Consider the following 21,312-nt stretch of genomic DNA (forward strand, 5'->3'; position numbering starts at 1 on the left):
AGCAGCCCAAAATTAATGTACGTACAATATATGCATTGTCAAATAACATGTAAATAGTACATATATAATAGCTAGATATATAAATACATCTTTTTTTTTTATGAAAGAGACGTAACAAACGTGGCTATTGGTTTCAAATATATTATACGTACCAATAATATATTTAGACCTCATAACTAGTGTTGCGTACACTTTGTCATGAGGTCGTTATTTTCATTAATGACTCTATATTTGGAACATATTTAAGTTATATACGTCGATGCTATGTTTGTTGGAATGATCTATATTAGGGTCTTTCGCATTATACATAAACATGATTTACTTGATTTATTTGTTTCATCTTTATTTGAGAAATAATAAGATTAATTGGTGATTGATCGTATTTTTTTCTTCTTTTAAGATTCTCCTGCTTAAGATTGTGTTAAAAAAAACTATTATTGTTTTCGTTAATAGTCGTCTCAAAATAGTGTTATGCCACTTTTTGAGCTACATTATCATCCAGCTTAAAAGTGTATATTTTATGTATCATCATGTTTTCCTCTCTATTCAGATTCATCTAAGTATATTTTAAATTAAATTAACACGTGTCATATAATTTTTCTCTTATTTTTTGACTTTTAATTTTGATTTATTTTAAATTTCACAACATCTCCTACCTCTCACTTCCAAGTGATTCATTCCTTCATTATCTTTTTTTCTTCACCTCCTACACCCCATGTCAAATTGAGCCATACTCCTATTTTTTTTTCTTTTTCTGGTCAAATTCTTTATAAAATTCATATTATTTTTTTTAGACTTTATTGAATTGTTGATAGCAAAATTAATTATTTTTCTAAGAAAATTTAAAATGTATCATAAACTACTCATTTTCATATAAATTCAAAATTAGAAATGATAATTTTAAAAGAATCAATTAATTTCCAAAAAATTGAAAGAACTTAAATGAAATCGGATTTAAAAAAAACTATATGATATTTCCTAATCATCTTGAAATCTAATGGGTTTATCAAATTGTTCGAAATTTAAAAAAATATTTAGATAAAATATTTAAAATTAAACAGAGTAAATTAACAGTGATAAAAAAGGAAAATGAAGTTGTGATAAGAATGATGACATTAAAAGTAAGAAACTTTAATAGATAGAGATGAGAATGGATCTTTGAATAAGAAAGAAAAAATAAAATAGAAAACAAGTTAAAATAACATGAAAAATAAGAACATGTATTTTATAATAAAGTATTTATAAAAAGTAAAATTATATTATTTATAATAGGTTGCTCGTTGTGCACACCACTCTCTATGTCAGGTGGGCGAAAAATGATATAATTAACCTCTAGAGGCAAATAAAGTCGCTACTAAAAAGTACTTTCACTGGCGAAAAATAGAACTTTTGCGGCTACTTGTAATGGCGACTAATAGAGCTTTTAGCGGCAACTAAAGTCGCCACAATAAATACTTTTAGAGGCGACTAGTAGAGCTTTTAGCAGCAATTAAAGTCGCCACTAATAAATACTTTTACTGGCCACTAATAGAGCTTTTAGCGGCAATTAAAGTCGCCGCTAATAAGGCATTTAGTGGCGACTGATAGAGCTTTTAGCAGCAACTGAAGTGGCACTAATAAGTACTTTTAGTGGCGAGTTGTAGATCTTTTAGCGGCAGTTAAAGTCGCCACTAATAAGTATTTTTAGTGGCGACTAATAGAGCTTTTAGCGGCAACATCGCCACGAATAAGTACTTTTAGGGAGACTAATAGAGCTGTTAGATGCAACTAAAGTCGCCACTAATAAGTACTTTTTTAGTGGAATAATAGGACGATTGCAAAGTTAAGATGTCTTTTTAAAATTTGAAACAACTTTCAGTATTGACTTTACTTCTTTCTTCTAAAATTTAATTTGAAACTATACATACTATGACCCTAGTTGAGCTATTTTGTGCATTGATTTGTGCAAAGCAGAAGGCTACAATATAGGGCAAAAGTCGGCTCTGATTATGTTAGTGTTAGATGTACATCACAAATACATATTGGAATTGTACTATTGTCTATGCTTCTGTCTTAGGCTCTCTGTTCTTTGTGAAGTTAAAAGTGTCAACAAGCCAGTAGGTTTAAGATGGAGGGGCCAATTTTACAGTATGATTTATAAAATCGCCCACATTTTTTGACTTAGTCATAGAAGTTACTTTACTCTTTCTCTCAGCCTTGCTATGGACCTTTTAATTTCACCTTAAATAGGCCAGGAGATGTGTGCCACAAACCAATGTTACTGATACCGCGACAACGAGTGACTGAGTCAGAAATTTTATTAGGTGTATCAAAATATAAAGAAGTATTTTATCAAAAATGATTAATAGTGGTGATTAACTTTCAATTGTCACTGAATATTTATTTTTAACGACAATTAATGTTATTTATGTATTTTTCTAAAATCTTTAGCGACTTTAGTTCTAATGACACTTAACTAATGTCAGTAGAGATTTTAGCTCTCTTTATTAGTGTCCATGTTTATTACCGCTAAAAGTTATTTTTGTTATAGTGAAGTAAGATTGTGTAGAAGTTAAGAATTGTCGATATGTAATATATATATATATATATATATATATATATATATATATATATATATATATATATATATATATATATATATATATAAAGAATACTTTTCTAGCTACATAGTCTAATTTTTCAACGAATGAGTGTGAGTTGACACCCTTCAAATATATGTGGTTCTATTATAAGTGCCAAATAGATTAATATTATCGTAAAAATATTTAACAATCACTACAATAAAAATAACTTTTAACGGCCTTAAATATTGACACTAATAAAGAGTGCAAAAGTCTTTACCAACATTGGTTAAGTGTCATTAGAACCAATATAACTAAAGGTTTTAGGAACATATACAAAGAATGATAATTGCCACTAAAAATATATATTTAACAATAATTAAGTATTAAATATCACTAATGATCATTTTGTTATAATAAATAATTGAGTAAATGTCATTATATCGAGAGTTACTAAAAAGTTAAGTGGTAGTATCCCTAGCAAGATTTTAATTAGCTAGAACGTGCATTATGGTTCTTGTGTTAAAAGTCATACCTACAATATCTACTTTATTTTGTACGGATTTGATTTTTCTTTTTTGATCTAAAAGTATTGTTGCTTTCACAAAGTCAATCTTTAATGAGGAATTTGAACTGTTCTATGTATGAAATTTGATGCTTTCATATAGGCAATTGTGGCAAAATCACACACACACAAAAAAAAAACTTATTATCACATCAATTCAATTAATATACAATGTTTGTTTATCTTTACGAGGCATAATTAGTAGTAGAAATTTAGTATATATTGTTATTAGGCCACAAAAAATTAACAGATTTTATGCTGATTGTCACTCGTCAACTTAGCTATCACAATCTTTTTCCCACATCAAAAAGGGGCCATATGAACTACACTCTGGTGATCAGATACCAAAACCATTTCTATCATGTAATAACTAAATTTAAAGTATGTCAGCTTAGTTATTCTCGTCAAAAATCACTTATTTATCTTTAGCTTTTCAACCGCTAGACGTAAATAATTTTTTTTCGTTAATATAACATAATATTTGTATAACGATAAAAATAATATCACTACATTATTATTTAATACTTGGTAGAATTATGGACCACAGAGTTTTTATAAGTGTCCTAGGAAGGTGGTGTTTGTATTAAATATTTGTGTGTGCCTCTTTATGTTTTTCTTTATTTATCGGTCCAAACACAGGTTATAATTATGTATCATACTCTAGTAATAACTCTACAGTTTATATATATATATATTGTCATTTCAAATCTTCACCTAACCATTAATTTTATTAAGGTTATCATTTTTTAAAAATAAAATAAAAATAAATTATGATTACAATGGAAGAAAAGGAAGTTGTAGAACGTGAAAAGACTGAAGAATTATGTAACTACGCATGCATTACTTAATTAAGCATTTAAAACAAATTTATAATTAAATTTAAGAATATATAGTATTTTATTAGATTTGCAAATAATGATTACATGATGATTTTTAACAGCTCTTTTGTCTTTTCAAATAAGCAGCATTGCAATTGAGCAAATATCCCACAAATACCTTTTGTGGAGTACTAGTTTTTACTTTCCCCTTCTAATATATTTATTAATTATTGTATAGAATATTTTACAAAATCTATACCTTTTGTGGACTACTAGTTATTACTATCCCTCTCTAATATTCTCTGGTTCACTCGTATTATTTTATTCATTTTTATCTGTTATAACTTAAGTTGGTGTAGTTATTAAAAAGTAGTAATTATATAGATATTTTATAAATCTATCCCCTATTAATATATGTTTTTGAAAATAAATGTTAATATTAATGGTGAAAAATGAAAAAAAAATATTATATTTTTTTATTATATCAAAAGTGACGAAAAAAAAATCTATTTTAGAAATACATGAAAAATAGAAGGGATTGGACAGAGTAAAAAATAATATTCTCTCCATCTAAATTTATGTGGTACCTTTTGGATTTTAATTCAAACAAGTCTTTTTTATCGTAAAATTTTCATATATCTTTTAGTTACTGTGATCAATAGTACTTTTTGTATTGTTCAAAAAATGTGAAGAAACCACACATAAATTTCAAATTAAACTTAAAATGTTTAACTCTCAAAAAAATAAAAAAAATACATAGATAGGGAAAGAGTGAGTAATTAAATTTTGGTGGTGTAACCTTTTCTTGGTTTTTCTTTAGAAAAGTATATGAAAAAACTACCAAAATTTGATGCAAGTTATTACTTTCATTTTTGTACTATAAACCGCCTTAAAAGTACCCTCCCCATAACTACTCAAAGTTAGATTCACATATAATCTACTACGCATCATATATTAAGTAATTTTCAAACTATTGTAAAAGCACATTGCTCTTGATAAAAAGACTATCGAATTGTTAAAAACACTTACACACTTGGCTAGAATATAAAAATATATTTTACTTATAAAGCAAGTTTGAGAATATATTTACAGTTAACAAAAATAGATATTTTAAAGATTGTCAATCATTCAAACTGATAATTCATACTAAATTTTTTTAAAAAAAATCGATATTACTTTTTTTTTTATCACCATATTACATTATGGATAATTATAAGCAACTTACCATAAAAATAGAATCTATTATACGAGCGAAAAGTATGAGCCAATTGTTTGTGTAATTTGATTTATTTTACTACATATATATTATTTCCACTAATATAGAATCGGCCGATACTATAATTAAAAATTTAATCATATGAGAAATAATAGCTTAAGAATATAATTTTCTTTTTTTTTAATTAAAATTTAAATTTTAAATCTCATAATTTTCCACGTATTGAAGTATAAAAAATTGTTTCTCACTCCTTTTCAATTTTCGAAATTTCATATTTTTAATCTGTTTTTTTTTTAAGTAACTCTTTAAATTTGATTTTCCCTTGATATGTCTAATAGCATGCACAAAATTTAAAATACTTTGAAATAATATACATGTATATCTTTAATTTAACACAATAAAAACTTTTAAACAATCAAATTTATTTTTAAAATTTTGTACAAAATCAAAACGAAATTAACAAACTAGAACAAATGAAGGATACTATTGGCATAAATAAATAAATAGATAAATGAATAAATAAACAAATTGTTGTCACCTTAATATATATTTCTTTGATTTTAAAATACGTGGTATATTAAGCCGCTTATCTAAAGCAAAAATAAAAATGAATTCATATGGATCGAGGATTTCATTCAATTTGAACCCTCTGTAATGAAAAATATAGTAGTGGTATTAATATAACAAAAATAATATTTTATATATTGAATTTCTTATACATTTTAATTGTATTTACTTATTTTTATTTTAAATTTTTTAATCAATAAAAATTATGATTCCATCTGCAAAAAGTTCATCAATGTATTTATAAACGACGTAAAAAGTACTATTTCTTTAGTCTAATAACACATGTCTAATATTTACTTTGCACATTTCTTTAAAAATTATACATAGATAAAAAGGTAATATACTATATCACCCTTTGAATATATATATATATATATATTAAAGACATGTCTTGAAAAATGTAATTTAAAAATGACTATAATTAATTAGGAATAATACATAAATATAACCCTTAACTTGAAGTCGGTTGACAATTATGACCTTAAATTTGCGTATGCACAAGTAGACACTTAAACTTGTACGAAATTGAGCAAAATGAACATATGCATCCTACATGACAATTTTGTATCCTACATGACGTCTTACGTGTACTACATCATGTAGAACACATATGTTTACTCGATTCAATTTTATGTCAGTTTAAGCGCCTAGCTACTTGTGCACATTAAAAGTAGGATGATATAGTTGTTCGCTGAAATTAAGTTAAGGAACATGTTTGTGTAATATGCTAATCAATTATTTGAGTAAATTAGGAACTAAGTAAGCAAGTGTTATTAAACATTTGAAAATAATATAATTGAAGACTATTTTTGAATAGAAGTATAAATTATAATAACTGATAATTTAAAATATTTTAAAAATTATTAATCAATAACAAAATTTAAAATCTCAAAATTTAAAATATATCGAAAAGTAAATTAAAAGTGAAAGAGGATATTTTCTGCCATGGGAGTCAGAATTATATTACTACTTTTTATTAGTGTAAAGAGTTACTAAAATCTTCAATATATCGATTCCTACATCATCATAGTTCTGTATCAATTTATATATAATTACTTTTTATTTTTATTTAGTTCAAAAACTATTACTTTTATTTATTTTTATTTATCATGTTAAATTTATATTTTTTAAAGATAAAGTAGATTATATAAATTTGATATATTTATAAATAAAAAAATTAAGTATTTAAAAAGTATACGAAAAGTAGTACAAAATACAAAATAATAATTTTTATATATCAATATAATAAAAAAATCATAAAATATTAATCAAAATTCTTATAATTTAACTCTTAAATCCTAATAACTAAAAGCGAAAAAAAAATAACTAAAAGCGGATAAAGGGAGTAATATTTTTCTATTGGATGATTTATAATCAAACAAATATCTACAAATTTTTTCAAATCAGTCCAAGTTTTGAGAATATTTCTTTATTTCTCAAATTTCACGTTAAATCAAATTAAATTGCACTTGAGACAGAAAGAATAATATTTATATTAAAAAATATTTTCTAAATGACTTAATATTATAAATCTTTTGAAACGCTATACTCTTTTCCCAAAATCCCAAACGCAAAGCTGCAACAAGGCAGTGATGATCTTTTTTTTTTTTTTCTTGTGAAGAATATTGACAAAATTTACAGCAAAACTTTGAAGGAAAAATATATTTATGGTATTATTGATTTGTCTTTTCTAGTATTAAAAATCTTCTGCATATATATAACATGGACAAATCTGTCTGTTAGTAGATTTTCTGTAGATTTTTTATGATTAATTTTTAACCTATAGTTCGTTACAAATCCAATATCTTTTAAGCGGCCGTGGTCCAAATTGTGTATTTTTTCCCCTCAATTTTCCTTATAACTTTTTACTTTATTACTGCCATTTCTCTGGTAATAAATCTGAAAAGAAAAGGTTACTGTAGCAATGACTGGATAAATTATTTTTTAAAAATAATTTAAAATATGAAAATTGGTAGTTTCAGTTTTTTTGTTTAAATAACATAAATTGTGTGTGTTTGCTAGATTTTTAAATATTTACAGTTTGATAAATATCATAATGATATTAATATGGTTGATATTATATATACTCTTTTTTGTTTGGTATTATTTGTCATGTTATATTTACAGTCAAATTATAAAAATTTTGATTAATATTTTAAGGTGTATTTTTTTATCTTATTAATATGTAAAAATTGCTCTTTATAGTACTTTTCATATAGTTTTAAAATATCTAATTTTTTTTAAAATATCAAATTAATATAAATTAATTTAATTTTAAAAATTCGTTAAATTATCTTTTGAAAAACATAACATTACAGACGATTCCTAAAGGAGAGAGTAATTAAATAAACAAAAACCCATAAATAGAATTCATTCTACTACTTTTTGTAATCTAATACTCTTATTTCAAATTAATTGTTTATTCTTTTACTCCTTTTTTTTATTTGTTAATTTTTATAAATCGAGAAATGATAATGATTTTTATTTGAAAATTTTAAAATTTTAATTGATCAACTTCATGTTATCTCCGTCCACTATTAATTGTCACATTTTTCCCTTTTAGAGTTAAATTTTAAAATTTTTACCAACATTTTAGATATATTTTTCATCATTGATATGCAAATAATTGCAATGTATAATACTTTTCGTATAATTTTTGATTATCAAATTAAGATATCGAATTAATATAATATAATTTAACTTTAAAAATTAATTAAATTAACTTGCGTAAAGCGTAAAATGACAAATAAAAATGAATAGAAAAAATAATTGATAAGAATAAAATGATAATTTTACTATATCAATCATTATTTTTGGAGTAATTGTTATAGATTAATGCTAATCTTAGATAGGACCACTTTTTCCTCTATGTTATTTTAAAAGTGGTTAAGTCAAAATTTTTTGTATATAAATATGTTAATTCCAAAGTAAGTCAGAATTTTCTGTTAAGAAAATTTACTTAAGTATAATTTTTTATGAAAGGCCTCCTATTTCAAATTGATAAACCTGCGTGTATGACTACGTTACTGAATATTAGTAATTATAATCTTTGTACTTTCAAAAGGAAATTAACATTTAAGTACAAATATAAAAAATCAACTGAATTTTACTATGATCTTAGAAATCGACAAATAATTTGAGATATACTTTTTTAATAACATGAATTGTTAAAGAATGACAAAAGTCGTACATCGGTGGTTAATGAGATGGGTGGACTCCTTATGAGGCTTGGGCAATCCTCCTCTTTTCGAGCTAGCTTTTGGGGTGTGAGTTAGGCCTAAGACCTAATTTTCACATGGTATCAGAGCAGGGCCCGTCTCACCCGATGTTGGGGCCCCCCAAAATCAAAAATTGCCTACGCACCAGGTGCTAAGCACTGGACGTGAAGTGGAATGTTAAAGAATGACAAAAGTCCCACATCGATGGTTAATGAGATGGGTGGACTCCTTATGAGGCTTGGACAATCCTCCTCCCTTTGAGCTAGCTTTTGGGTTGTGAGTTAGGCCTAAGACCTAATTTCTACATCAACGGTTAATTGGCTAATTTTTAATATATTGATAGTATAAGCAGTTGTGTGCATGCGCGCATGTGATTGATCATTCTATAAATTATTATGTGGAGCTGATCAAAGGCTAATAAAATGAAGTTTAAGTCTTGTTAACAATGATTATAACTTGCATCTTAAGCATACAACTTTTAAGAATTTTGCATACTACCATACTAATGAATGCTCCCATATATGTAGATTTTAAGGTAATCATAGAGATTCATAATTTAACTAAAAGCTCTGGTAGGAGCGGCTAAAGCATATTAATAGCCTAAAACAAAAATCAAATGGAGCCTTAGACTTGAATTGTTAATAACTTTTATATAATTGATTTCTTGTACTTTTCAATTGATAATATAATTATTCTTATTTTAAATTAATTTTAATGAAGTATTGGACTATGCAATATGTGTTAAAAAACAATAACTTATAACTTATTATTATTAAAAATGAGATCCAATTAAATTTTGAGACCTAAGACACATCTTTTTTTAACACTATCGAACCACCTTTGACCTTTAAATTAATCGAGAATTTAGTTATAGTAGGGAGCACTTTAATAATTTTACACAATATAAATTTAAATTAATCATAAAAATCTTATAACGATACGGAGAAAAGGTGGGAAAACGGGGTGGGTGGGGTGGGGTGGGGTGGGGGGACACTCCTTATGTTATTAAATTTATATTTCATCTTAGTTTTGCTTTAAAAAAATCAAACTTTTAGATTTAATTATATTTTATGTTTGAACTTTTAATTTTATTAATAAAAGAACTTATAATTATATAAAGTTTAATAAATTATGTTTAATTATTAATTATATATTTTTTAAAAAATTATCTTCAATCACACATGTCAAAATATAAGACAAAACAAAATAATGATATTTGTCTAGGCCAATTTCGTAATTAATGAGGAAGTAAATGAAAGTGCAGAAAAATCAGATAGATAAAAGATTTAAATAATTCAAGGGCTTTATCGTAAATTCCAAACTTCATATGACAGAGAAATAAAAAACTAGAAAGGGTTCGATCAAGTATTTAGATAAATTAAGAAATTTTGAAATATTTTTTCTCCTCTTAAAATTAATTTTATACAATTAATTAATGACTGTCTTAATATGATACCAAGAAAAATTCAAAAAATAAATAAAATAAATTAGTAATCAGTCATACGTTCAAGGTTAGACGGATAGGTGTCGTGTCAACAGATTTTGTAGCTTCGCATGTTACTGTTTTTCTTATTTACATGACAAGTGTTTGAACTGACTATTTCTCATATATTTTTTTTAGACGGAAATTTCAAATTTGAGTTCTCCTTAATATGAAGTTATAATTGTTGAAAACGTTTCATCATTCGAATTTAGATATAATTTAAACTCTAACGTGAAAGATGGAAAAAAAGTAAGAAGTGAATTTTCTATTTACCTTCAAAAATGAAAGGTGTTACTATTGTTGAAAATTATAAATTATAAGGAATTTTTTTTAAAAAAAATTATATGAAAATTTATTGAAAAATAAGTTTGTTACAGATTTTTCATACTAATCATAAAAAAAGTCTCAATATAATTAACACTTTTTTGAGGTGTTCGTTAGATTGACTCAAATTAAATTATATTAATATTACGAGTGAAACTTTGATTTTGCCAATGATCATTATAGAAGAAGAAAAGGTAAAGATTAGAAATATTGAGATGTAATGATTGTAATGTAAAAGGAGGCGAATCCTACACATGCATAGGAGAAACACAATTTAATCCATAATTATTATGTTGGATTATCAAAGTAACCACTTGTGGGAAAGGTCATTAATATAATTAACCATCTTATCACTTTTAAAAATTAAAAAAAAAAAACAATCATCAATTAGTCCTACCATTTATTTAAACTAATCTATTAGTTGAAAATAGCGACAGTAAATTTTCTCTTTTTTCTTCGTGTTTGATATGATAATTCTTCGTGTTTGATATGATAATACGTTAATATTTAATTTTTTTATATTCAAAATAATATGTATTAAAAATTTATAAAGAAGAAACTATTTGTTTCTCAAAAGTTGATGTTTTTTCTCGCAGTAATTGATTTTCGTATTATTATTTCATCATTTCACAAATTAAAAAATGACTTCGTATTTATATTAATTACTAATCCCAATAGTGTAACTTATTGCTGAATTTATAACCAAATAAAAATATGACAGTATAATACATTAATACTCCATTAAGATTGTTTGATCAACGAACAACTAATGGGACCTCCCCCACCCCCCTCCTTTCCTCTCCTCTTTTAGTTTCATATACCAATTACTACACTAACATTACAGTAAAAATGATCGTTATCGTTAGCGATAATTAATTTTTAATTTTTAATGAATATATAATTTTAGCGGCAATTGACACTTTTTGTATATGTCCCTAAAAATTTTAGCAACATTAATTCTAGTGACACTTAACTAATGCCGATAAAGACTTTAGCGCTCTTTATTAATGTTAATATTTAATGCTGCTAAAAGTTATTTTTATTATAGTGTAATAAGAAATACTCCTATTTTGATATCTTCACCAACATGGATAGTGGCCGGTGTGATAGGTAATTAACCATATTTAATTAGAGGTTTTAATTTTAAATTTTTAAACAGAAAATAAAGATACGTTTCCACTTTCATATACTGAATTCTATAAAACGTGAATTTGAATTTTGTTGGATTTTAATATGAATTAATTATAGGAAAATCACCTAAATACGTGACTTAATTTATCATCATGTTCTCTAAAATTTTCTATCATTTGAAAAAATTAAAAAAAAATCATACTCATTCAAATTTTCAAATATTCCACTTTACTTGTATCGGAAACGTATACTATATATCAAAATACTGAATGATGTATCCGAAACTAAGACACAATTTATACAAATTCCATCAAATGTAAGAAATCTTTCAATTTAAAAAAATATAAAAATATAATATAATTAGCTCATAGCTCTAATAAAAATCAAGTTTACAATAAATTTCCACTAATTATATAGTAAGAGACGTGTGTCCACCCTAATAAAAAGCATGTTTATAATTCCCAATTTGGAGAAAATAACTTATGTTAATCTACTCATAATTGAATATTATAAAGTGGATTCAAAGATATCTTTTCCTCGAAATTGTCTGCAAATATAGACATATAATTTGTGAGGGTCCTAATATGGTGACTTATTTGCAAAAAATTTGTCCCTTTTATTATATATTTGTCTGGTGGCTTATGACTCAGGGCTCACACATAAATTTCATTTGTCTCAAACTTTTTTATTAGAGACCTTTAGCCTGTGGGAAATATATGTTAATACTCTAATTTATTCCCTTTCACACACAAAATTTTGAAATAAAATAAATAAAGAAAGCAAAATTTTCTTTTCTCATTGACCAAGAAAAAAAAGAAGAAGACATGGTTGACTTTTGTTGGTTATGTATATTGGAATTATGAACTGTATAATTGGCTGATTATAAACTTTGGGACTGTTGCTCTACATTATTTTCCATGTATTCTGGGGTTTTGTCAATAAAATTGAGGCATAACTACTTTTTTTTTTGTCTATTATTGCGTTTGTTAGAACATAAGGTAACCATGACACAATTGATCATTGTTAGTATACTACTATTTTATTTTAAAATCTCACTTTTTTAACATAACTTTAGCTCTTAATTTCTGCTAAATTTATCGTTACTTTAATAACGAAATAAAAAGGAGAGTAGGCAGTGCAAATTTATAATAATAAATTAAAGAAGCTCTATGAGGTATCCATACGAAAATTGACTTGTCCACCAAATACAATGGATCTTTATTGATTAAACTTGTGTTTCCACATAAAGTTAAAGGGCAACTATATATATATATATATATTATTTTTTTAAAAAAAAGTTTGAATTTATATACACAGTGCGATTCTTTTGTGAAAGTATATCTAATGAACCCATATGGTGTCACCTTAACACTCCGTTAGATCATTGTTATCTATTATTTCATAATGTATTATATTGTATTGTATTATATTCTATTGTACTGTATAATAGATATAATATTTGGCTAGACTGTGTTGTTTGTTGCTATTTAATAACATTTTTATTATTTATTTTGATTGTATCATACTATATTGTAATTTATAAATTTTTATGAATATCCTTTATTACTGTATTTTAGGATAATAGGTTTGATTAAATTAAATAACGTAGGGTAAGATGTATGAAATATTATGTAAGGATATAAGTGAAAAAAAGATATTATAAAAACACAAAATCGGTTGTTCGATAAAATAAGGAGTTTTCATACTATAATACAATACATTTTAAGTAACAATCATAATAAAATTATACTCATAGTAACAATACAATATAATATGATGAATAAAGATGATATAGACAAAATATAATTTATTATTTTGAAGATTATAATATTCGTTGGAAGTCAATAGGGTCAAAACTAAATATATGTTGATGAAAACAAATAAACATGTCGATTTTCTTGCAAAAAAAAAGGACACATAAGCAAAATTGTTGTCTTATTGATATGAGTCAGTTATATATATAAAATTAAATTCAAACAGCCCACTTTAAGAAAGTTATTAAGGCTTTTGTCTGAAACAAAAATTCTTTATTCAATTAACAATATAAATATAAAAATATTAAACATATTTTGTTTTGAAAAATCATGTAGTTCAACTTTTTACAAAATTAAGTCAAGTGTAAAATTGACAAATAAGGATAGTACAGAAAATAATTATCGAGGTAGGACAGATGGCACAGCTTGAAATTAACTGAAATGTCATTGTTCTTAATAGATTTAGATGTTAATCTGCTAAATTGTGTTTCACCATATATTTACTTTGTATATGAGAAATATCTGTCATTGAGGACATTGCATCAAGTCTATATGTTGTAATAATTTGGCCTTGTTTATACCCTTATGTACTTCAAGTACATTATTACATATGTTCTTTTCGAAGAATTAAGAAAGTACTCCTTTCGTCTCATTTTATATGGCAATATTTGATCTAATATCGAGTTTAACTTATAATGAAGATTTTGAAATATTAATCAAATTCCCTTCAAAAAAGTAACTCGTTTTTCTCTCTCCTTATAAATGTATTAGAAAATTAAGTGGGCCCAATAAGGGTAAAAGAGAAATGATATCTTTAGATACTTATCATATAAGGAAATGTGACATTCTTCTTTGGACCGACCAAAAAGGAAATTATGCCACATAAAATGAGACGGAGAAAGTATTTAATTGTTTTAATTTGTCACTAGAACCGTCAAAATGGGCTTAGCCATGGGGTCAGTTCAATCCAATCCGTTTTGAGGTAGGCTTGGAGTAGGATTTTTCAAGGCCCTTTAATACTAGGGCTTATAAGCTCGACTCATATAAGCTTTTTGGCCTTGAGACTTGATAGGGGTGGGGTCGGGGTCAGATCATTGATCAAAACTTTTTATTTAAGGGTATCTTACACTATATGTTGTAATATTATGAATCTTATCAGATTTTGGTACATCCAGATACATGTACCTCGAAATATATGGACTCAAAATTAGGTTACTCTGTTCTAGATACACTCTATTCAAGTAGATTCGCATATATTTAAGATGCATAGACAAATATCGTGCGATCGCCTCTCTCCAATGTTGTTTGTCACTCTCTTTTCTCTCTCGTGTATCTGGTATGCGAGATACATGCTAATTACACTAGACTTTTATATAAAAAGAAAACACCATAAGATGTCATATTTGATTTGTAAATCTTCTCATTTTCTTGATATTATAAAAATTGTAAGTCTGAAAAGAAAAAAAAGAAAATAGGCTAGTCGGCCCCAACCCTCGACCCTTGTAGGATTGAATTGAATTGAACATTTTCAGACCGTTCTGAATAAAGAGTCAGCCCTCCTAGCCCTTTAAAATACTTTGGCCCGCGAGGCTTAAGCTGAGTGGGGCTGAACCGACTCTTTTTTATAGCTTTACTTGTTACACTCACATTTGATAACAAATTAAGAAACAAGTTAAATATGATGTTAAAATGATAAATTTTTAGTTTTATTAACAGATTTTTTTAAAAAAAAATGGAAATGGGATTAAACGGGACTTAAAAAGAACTATCAAAGTATTGAGCTAAATTATTATACTAACCAAATTTCTAAAAACAAAAGATCTAAATGATTTTCTTAAACTTGCTTTTAATTTTTTATTTTTTTTTGGGAATCAATTTGTATTTGGTATGCTACTTTTCAAAAAATATTTATTTTCCCCAAATGATCAAATATTTCACTTTTTATAAATAAGCACTTTTTAGAAAAATATAAACACTTTTAGAAAATACTAGTTTGACCAAATATGAAATCATAATTATTAGATTAGTAGGCACTTACAAATATTTTTCAGTTTTATCATTTCAAAAGAAATTTTAATTTTAATACCTAATAAAACAAAAAAATTCTGAAAAAATCATTTTTATTTATTATTTTATTAGTTGGCTAAGAATTCTTGTCTCTTCTATTTATTGCCTCATAGTAGTTGCTATTATCGTTGTTATTATTACTATTATTTATTAAATTTTTATAACAAAAACAAACTAACGTGTAATTGGGTTTATAGGAGACTTAAAAAAGACTATCAATGTATTGAGCTAAGTTATTATACTAATGATATGTGAGAATTACTTATCCCACGATCAAATTCTCAAGTGAAATAACATAAATAACAATCTCATAGTCTGTATGATCAAATTTCTAAAAAAAAAATTAAATGTTTTTCTAAAAATTATTTTTAAATTTTTTTTTGTGGGAATCAATTTGTGTTTGGTATGCCACCTTCCGAAAACAATTATTTTCTCAGATTTTTTTTTTTGATCAAATATCTCATTTTTTATAATTAAACACTCATTTAGAAAACATCAACACTTTTTTTTTTTAAAAAAAAAATACAAGTTTGGCAAAATATGATATCATAATTATTGATTAGCAGGTCACTCAAAAAAAAAAACATAAAAAAAACAGTTTAATGCTATTCGCTTAAAGAAATTTTAATTGTAATACCTAAAAAACATACAAAATCTGCAAAATATCATTTTCATTTATTTCTTTTATTAGTTCGCCAAGAATTCTTGTCTCTTCTATTTATTGTCCACATTAATTGCTATTATTATTGTTGTTAGTTGTTGTTACTATTAGCTTAGATTATTTTCGTCATAATCTCCAGCCGCTACTTCTTTGGTACATATAAATGTAGAAAAATAATATATTTTAGGTGTTGCATTATATTTTTTTCGTCTGGTATTATTTGTTATTATTTTTATTTTTAGAGTTAAATTATAAAAACTTTAACTAATATTTTAAGATGCATCTTTTCATAATATTAATATGAGAATTGTAATTTATAGTACTTTTCATATAGTTTTAGAATATCTAATTTTTCATTTAAAATATCAAAATAATATAATATAATATAATATAATTTACTTTTATAAATTAATCAATTTAACTTTTGATAAGCACAACATGACAAATATTTGAGGACGGAGGCAATACTCATTTTGATATTCAAATTCCACAAAAAATTACAAAAAAAACTTTTCTGTTTAGTGCTTATCATAAACCCAATAGACGTATTTAGCTTCACACGGGTTAAGCTTAAAGCACATAAAACTTGACCCGGTCAGTTGAAAACAAAACCCGTAAATCACGCTTAATGGTATGTGGAAAAGAGAATGCCACTTTGGCAAATATCATAACTATATTTATATGGATTACTAATTATTTTTAATCAAAAATTTTAAATTTAAATTTTGTGAATCATCTTTATGCACTGAACTTTATTCATATTTATAATTAGTCTTTCAAATAAATATTGAATATCAAATAAAAAAAATTTAATATAGGATTCATGTACATACTCATTAAAACTATTCCTTATTAGAATTATAATAATTATAAATAGTATTTGAATAAAAATAACGTAATAAGAAAAGATACTAGAACAACTGAATTTCACTAAAGATTATAAGATTTTCTGTAGAGTTCTTTATACAACTCTTTCCAAGGCCATCTCTACTTATTCTAAAAATAAATAAATATAATTTTTCTATAATAAACTCCACTCTTCACTTCATTCACTTTCACGGAGATTCTAAAACAAATAAATTATACTAATCCTAATATACTAATAATAATAAATAAATAAATAAAACTATAGCCGATTTGTTGCTGTCGCCGGTAGACAAAATTTGCCACTAAAGAGTAGCAAGCCGGGAGACAGTGTTTGAAATGAAATTCAAATTGCTAACAGAGAATCAACACTGGAATAATCAACAACACTGTTGTCTTGAGAAAAATCATCCATTCCTAAATCACCCAGATCATCAAAACTGCCGAATTCAGCGAAATCAGCATCGTTAAACAAGAAATCATTCCCAAAATCCAATGAATCGTTGCACAAATCGCCAAATTCGTTTGGTGTTGTTGTTGTTGTTGTTGATGTTACGGCTGTCATAGTTGAGTCCTCAAGTAACGTTTGCTCAGCTGCTGAACCATCGAAATTGAAAAAATCATTTAAGAATGGAATATCTGTTGGCAAGTAATCGCTTGAGTAATCAGGAATCATGCTGGTCTCGCCCTGACATTCCTCAACGTCCTGCGGAATCGCTGATGGAATCAGCGGTTCAGCAGCACATTGAACAAACGGTTGAACCGTTTGCTCACATTCCATCGATCCTTGAACCGAAGGACACTCTTCCGAAACATGAACCTGGCCGGACCCGCTTTCTGATTGGCTCATTGTACACCGTAAAACAGAAGTTGGAGAGGGGATGTTACGGGACTCATTCCCGGATTCATAGCCGGAGTGAGACAGAGCACTGATTTCGGGCTCTGGCTCTGGTTCTGGTTCTGGCTCGGCCTTGGCAGGAGTGCTGAAGTTTGTTAAAGCATCGGGACCACGGAGCTTAATAGCAGCGTTGTCATAAACCATAGCAGCTTCTTCAGCAGTATCGTAAGTTCCCAACCAAAGCCGAACACGGCGAGCTGGGTCCCTGATCTCAGCCGCCCATTTACCCCACGGCCGTTGACGCACACCGCGGAACTTCCTAGCAGCACCAGCCGATGGAGGAGGCTGAACTTTCATTGGCTTCTGCTTAGTCTGAAGAGGCTCTGGTGCTCTTTTATTCACCGTTTTGCCATTTCCACTGCTAACTTCACACTTGACGGCAGTTTCAATACTGATTTCATTGATGTACTTTTTCACCCGTCGCCGTCCAAAAAGCAGGTCTTCTTCATCGCTTGAAGAATCGGTTGCGTCTGGGTCTGTCACAGAAATCCGAACAGTCCTTGGAACAGAGGGATTCAACTGAGAGGATTTTGCAGCTTCTGAGAGTTTTTTTGATTTCACCAAAGATGGTTTAGTAACTTTTCTAATAACATTCCGATGCTCAGTGTATTTGATCGGACACAGCGAATGATAATCCATCGAATAAATCTTCGATTGGTTATTTTTCAATGCTAAGCCTGATTGATTAAAAAGGAAAGAAAGAAAGATAAAAGATGGATTGCTTTGAGAGTGACACCACAAAAAGTAGCACACTTAATAGATGAGAACGAGCAATGGAACCGTCAAAGAGAAGCTTAAAACACGATCATTCACTGACAAAAAAAAAGACCCAAAACATCAAAAGATGAGAAACACACCCACAGTCAGTCCCACACGGAGAACAACAAAGCCTGAGAGGATTAAAAAAAAAAGAAATCGAACTACAAAAATAGAGAAAGTAACAGAAAAAAACACACTAATGAATCCAAATGGTTGAATAAGGTGATGATGTTTATAGTCCTTTTTGAACGGTGAAAAACAGTGAGATGCTGATTAAGAGAGAGAAACATGAGTGTGGGGATTTTAGAGAGACAAAGTTGTGTCTGAAACTGGCTCAATTGCTGTTTTATATAGGATCCAACCAGCCGAAATTAGAAAATTAATTACAAGCACACCAATTTTTTAAATTTTATTTTCTTCATTTTTATTTATTCCATAATTAAAAGTTTTTTTTAAAAAAAAGGAAAAATACTCATTAATACATTCCTACTCATCAGATTCTGTGAAAATATCTCAGTCACCGGCTAGTAACCAAAGATTCCGGTAACATCGACGGTAAATAAACCCCGATTCGCCACATCTTTAACGCCGTCAGTGATTAAAACATTGGGGTATGTGGGCCCCACTAACGGCGTTGGTCCAATGAGAGTTAACTTCTAACGTTGCTGAATCAGCACCTAATTGTATATTTCTCGAAGTACGTGTGGACGGTCACGTGAGGCCCAGGATACCCGGCCCGGTTAAAATATATTGGTCAATGCCAATAACTCAGCTCTTTGACCAATTAAATAACTGATTTTTACATAATTAATCTTCACTTAATTATTATTTTCTTCCATTCCCTAAACATTTTATAAGTATGTTTAAATTAATTTTAGCTTTAATTTAATATTTATTGTATTTCAACAAAAAATAAAAACTAGGTTCAAAACCATAAATTGAACTTCATCCCACTAGATTTTGGGTCAAGTTAATGTGATGTACAAGATTTAAAATTATCGTTATACAAATATTTAAAATTATATTGAGCGTTTTATATGTTTTTTCATTTTGAATAAGTGACAATGATACAAATTATATTGATTGTTTGCACTGATTAAATCGAGTATTTTTATGTATACTATTTAATTTTAAATGAGTGATAATAATACAATTTATAATTTTTATTTTCATTGGTTATATCGAACATTTTAAAACAAGTGTTGATGATACAATTTAAAATTATTGTTTTTATTGGTTATGTCATGCGTTTTATCTGTATTTTCCTTTTAAACAAGTGATAATGATACAATTTATAATAATTATTTTTAACGGTTCTGTTGAGCGTTTCACGTGTATTTTCATTTAAAACTCGTGATGATGATATAACTATAATTATCATTTTCATTGACTATATTTATTATTTTACTTGTATTTTCATTTTAAACGAATGATAATAATATAATTTATAATCATCATTTCATTGTTTAAAATATATCAAGTGTTTTTATGTGTATGTTCACTTTAAACGAGTGAAGATGTGGAGTTTTAAAAATTCTATTCACATTTTTGCAACTTATGCTATTTTCAAATTTTGTTTTTGTTCTATTTAAAAAGGAACGAATGATGTGTTTATATACTAAAAAATTCTGTAACGATATACTCGGAGTAAAATAAGAACATAAGATTAAATATCTTTCAAAGTTGTGTTTTACCTTTTTTGGATAGATTAAAATTGTATCAAATAAAAATAAACAAATTAAATAGTTTGAGTATGCATGAATATAATCTGTTGTGATGAATATATATGCCAACATCTTTTTTTTTTTAATTAAAGACGTATATACCGACAAATTTAAAATTATATTTTTTGAATAATTTTGTATGTAGCGTTTCACATGCATTTTCATTTTAAGCTTATGATAATGAGGTTACATTTAAAAATTGTACTCTCTTTTATGAATTTTATGTGATTTAATTTTTATTTTTTTAAAAAAGTTGATATAACGTATTTATATATTTAAAAACGGTTTAATTCACATTTCTTGTTTTAATTTTTGATGGGATTTTATGAGTAGTAGATTATTAAAAGGAAAAATGCACAATTATCCCCAACTTATGTTCGAAATATCAGAGATACACTTATACTATACTAAGATCCTATTACCCCTGAACTTATTTTATAAATAATTTTCTATCACTTTTCGAACTACGTGACACTATCTTGTGGGCACAGCGCGCGTTGACCTTTTTTTAAGCTAGTGCCACGTAGGTCGAAAGGGATAGAAAATTATTTATAAAGTAGGTTCAGAGTAAATTCTGCCTTCGTCGGGACCGCTAGAGCAGCGACCCTGAAGTGGGATGGGTCCGCTGGAGCGGGCCAGACGCGATTTAAAGTCGCTAGTAAGCCATAAAACGATCATATTTGGTATTTTTGACTTCTAGGG

General features: G+C 26.9%; 1 protein-coding gene across 1 annotated transcript; it reads right to left on the minus strand.

The window, feature by feature from the left end:
• Window positions 1–17,274: 17,274 nt before the first annotated feature.
• On the minus strand, window positions 17,275–19,318 carry CRF4 (cytokinin response factor 4). Its single transcript, XM_004234136.5, has one exon. It carries the CDS (start codon window positions 18,764–18,766, stop codon window positions 17,576–17,578), a length of 1,191 nt encoding a protein of 396 aa, XP_004234184.1. The 5' UTR covers window positions 18,767–19,318; the 3' UTR covers window positions 17,275–17,575.
• Between the last annotated feature and the right edge of the window lie 1,994 nt (window positions 19,319–21,312).

Source organism: Solanum lycopersicum, chromosome 3 (genome assembly GCF_036512215.1).
Source record: "Solanum lycopersicum chromosome 3, SLM_r2.1".
NCBI lineage: Eukaryota > Viridiplantae > Streptophyta > Magnoliopsida > Solanales > Solanaceae > Solanum > Solanum lycopersicum.

Coding starts and splice junctions, on each gene's coding strand:
- CRF4 (XM_004234136.5), bottom strand. CDS start 18,766: ATGGATTATCATTCGCTGTGTCCGATCAAATACACTGAGCATCGGAAT.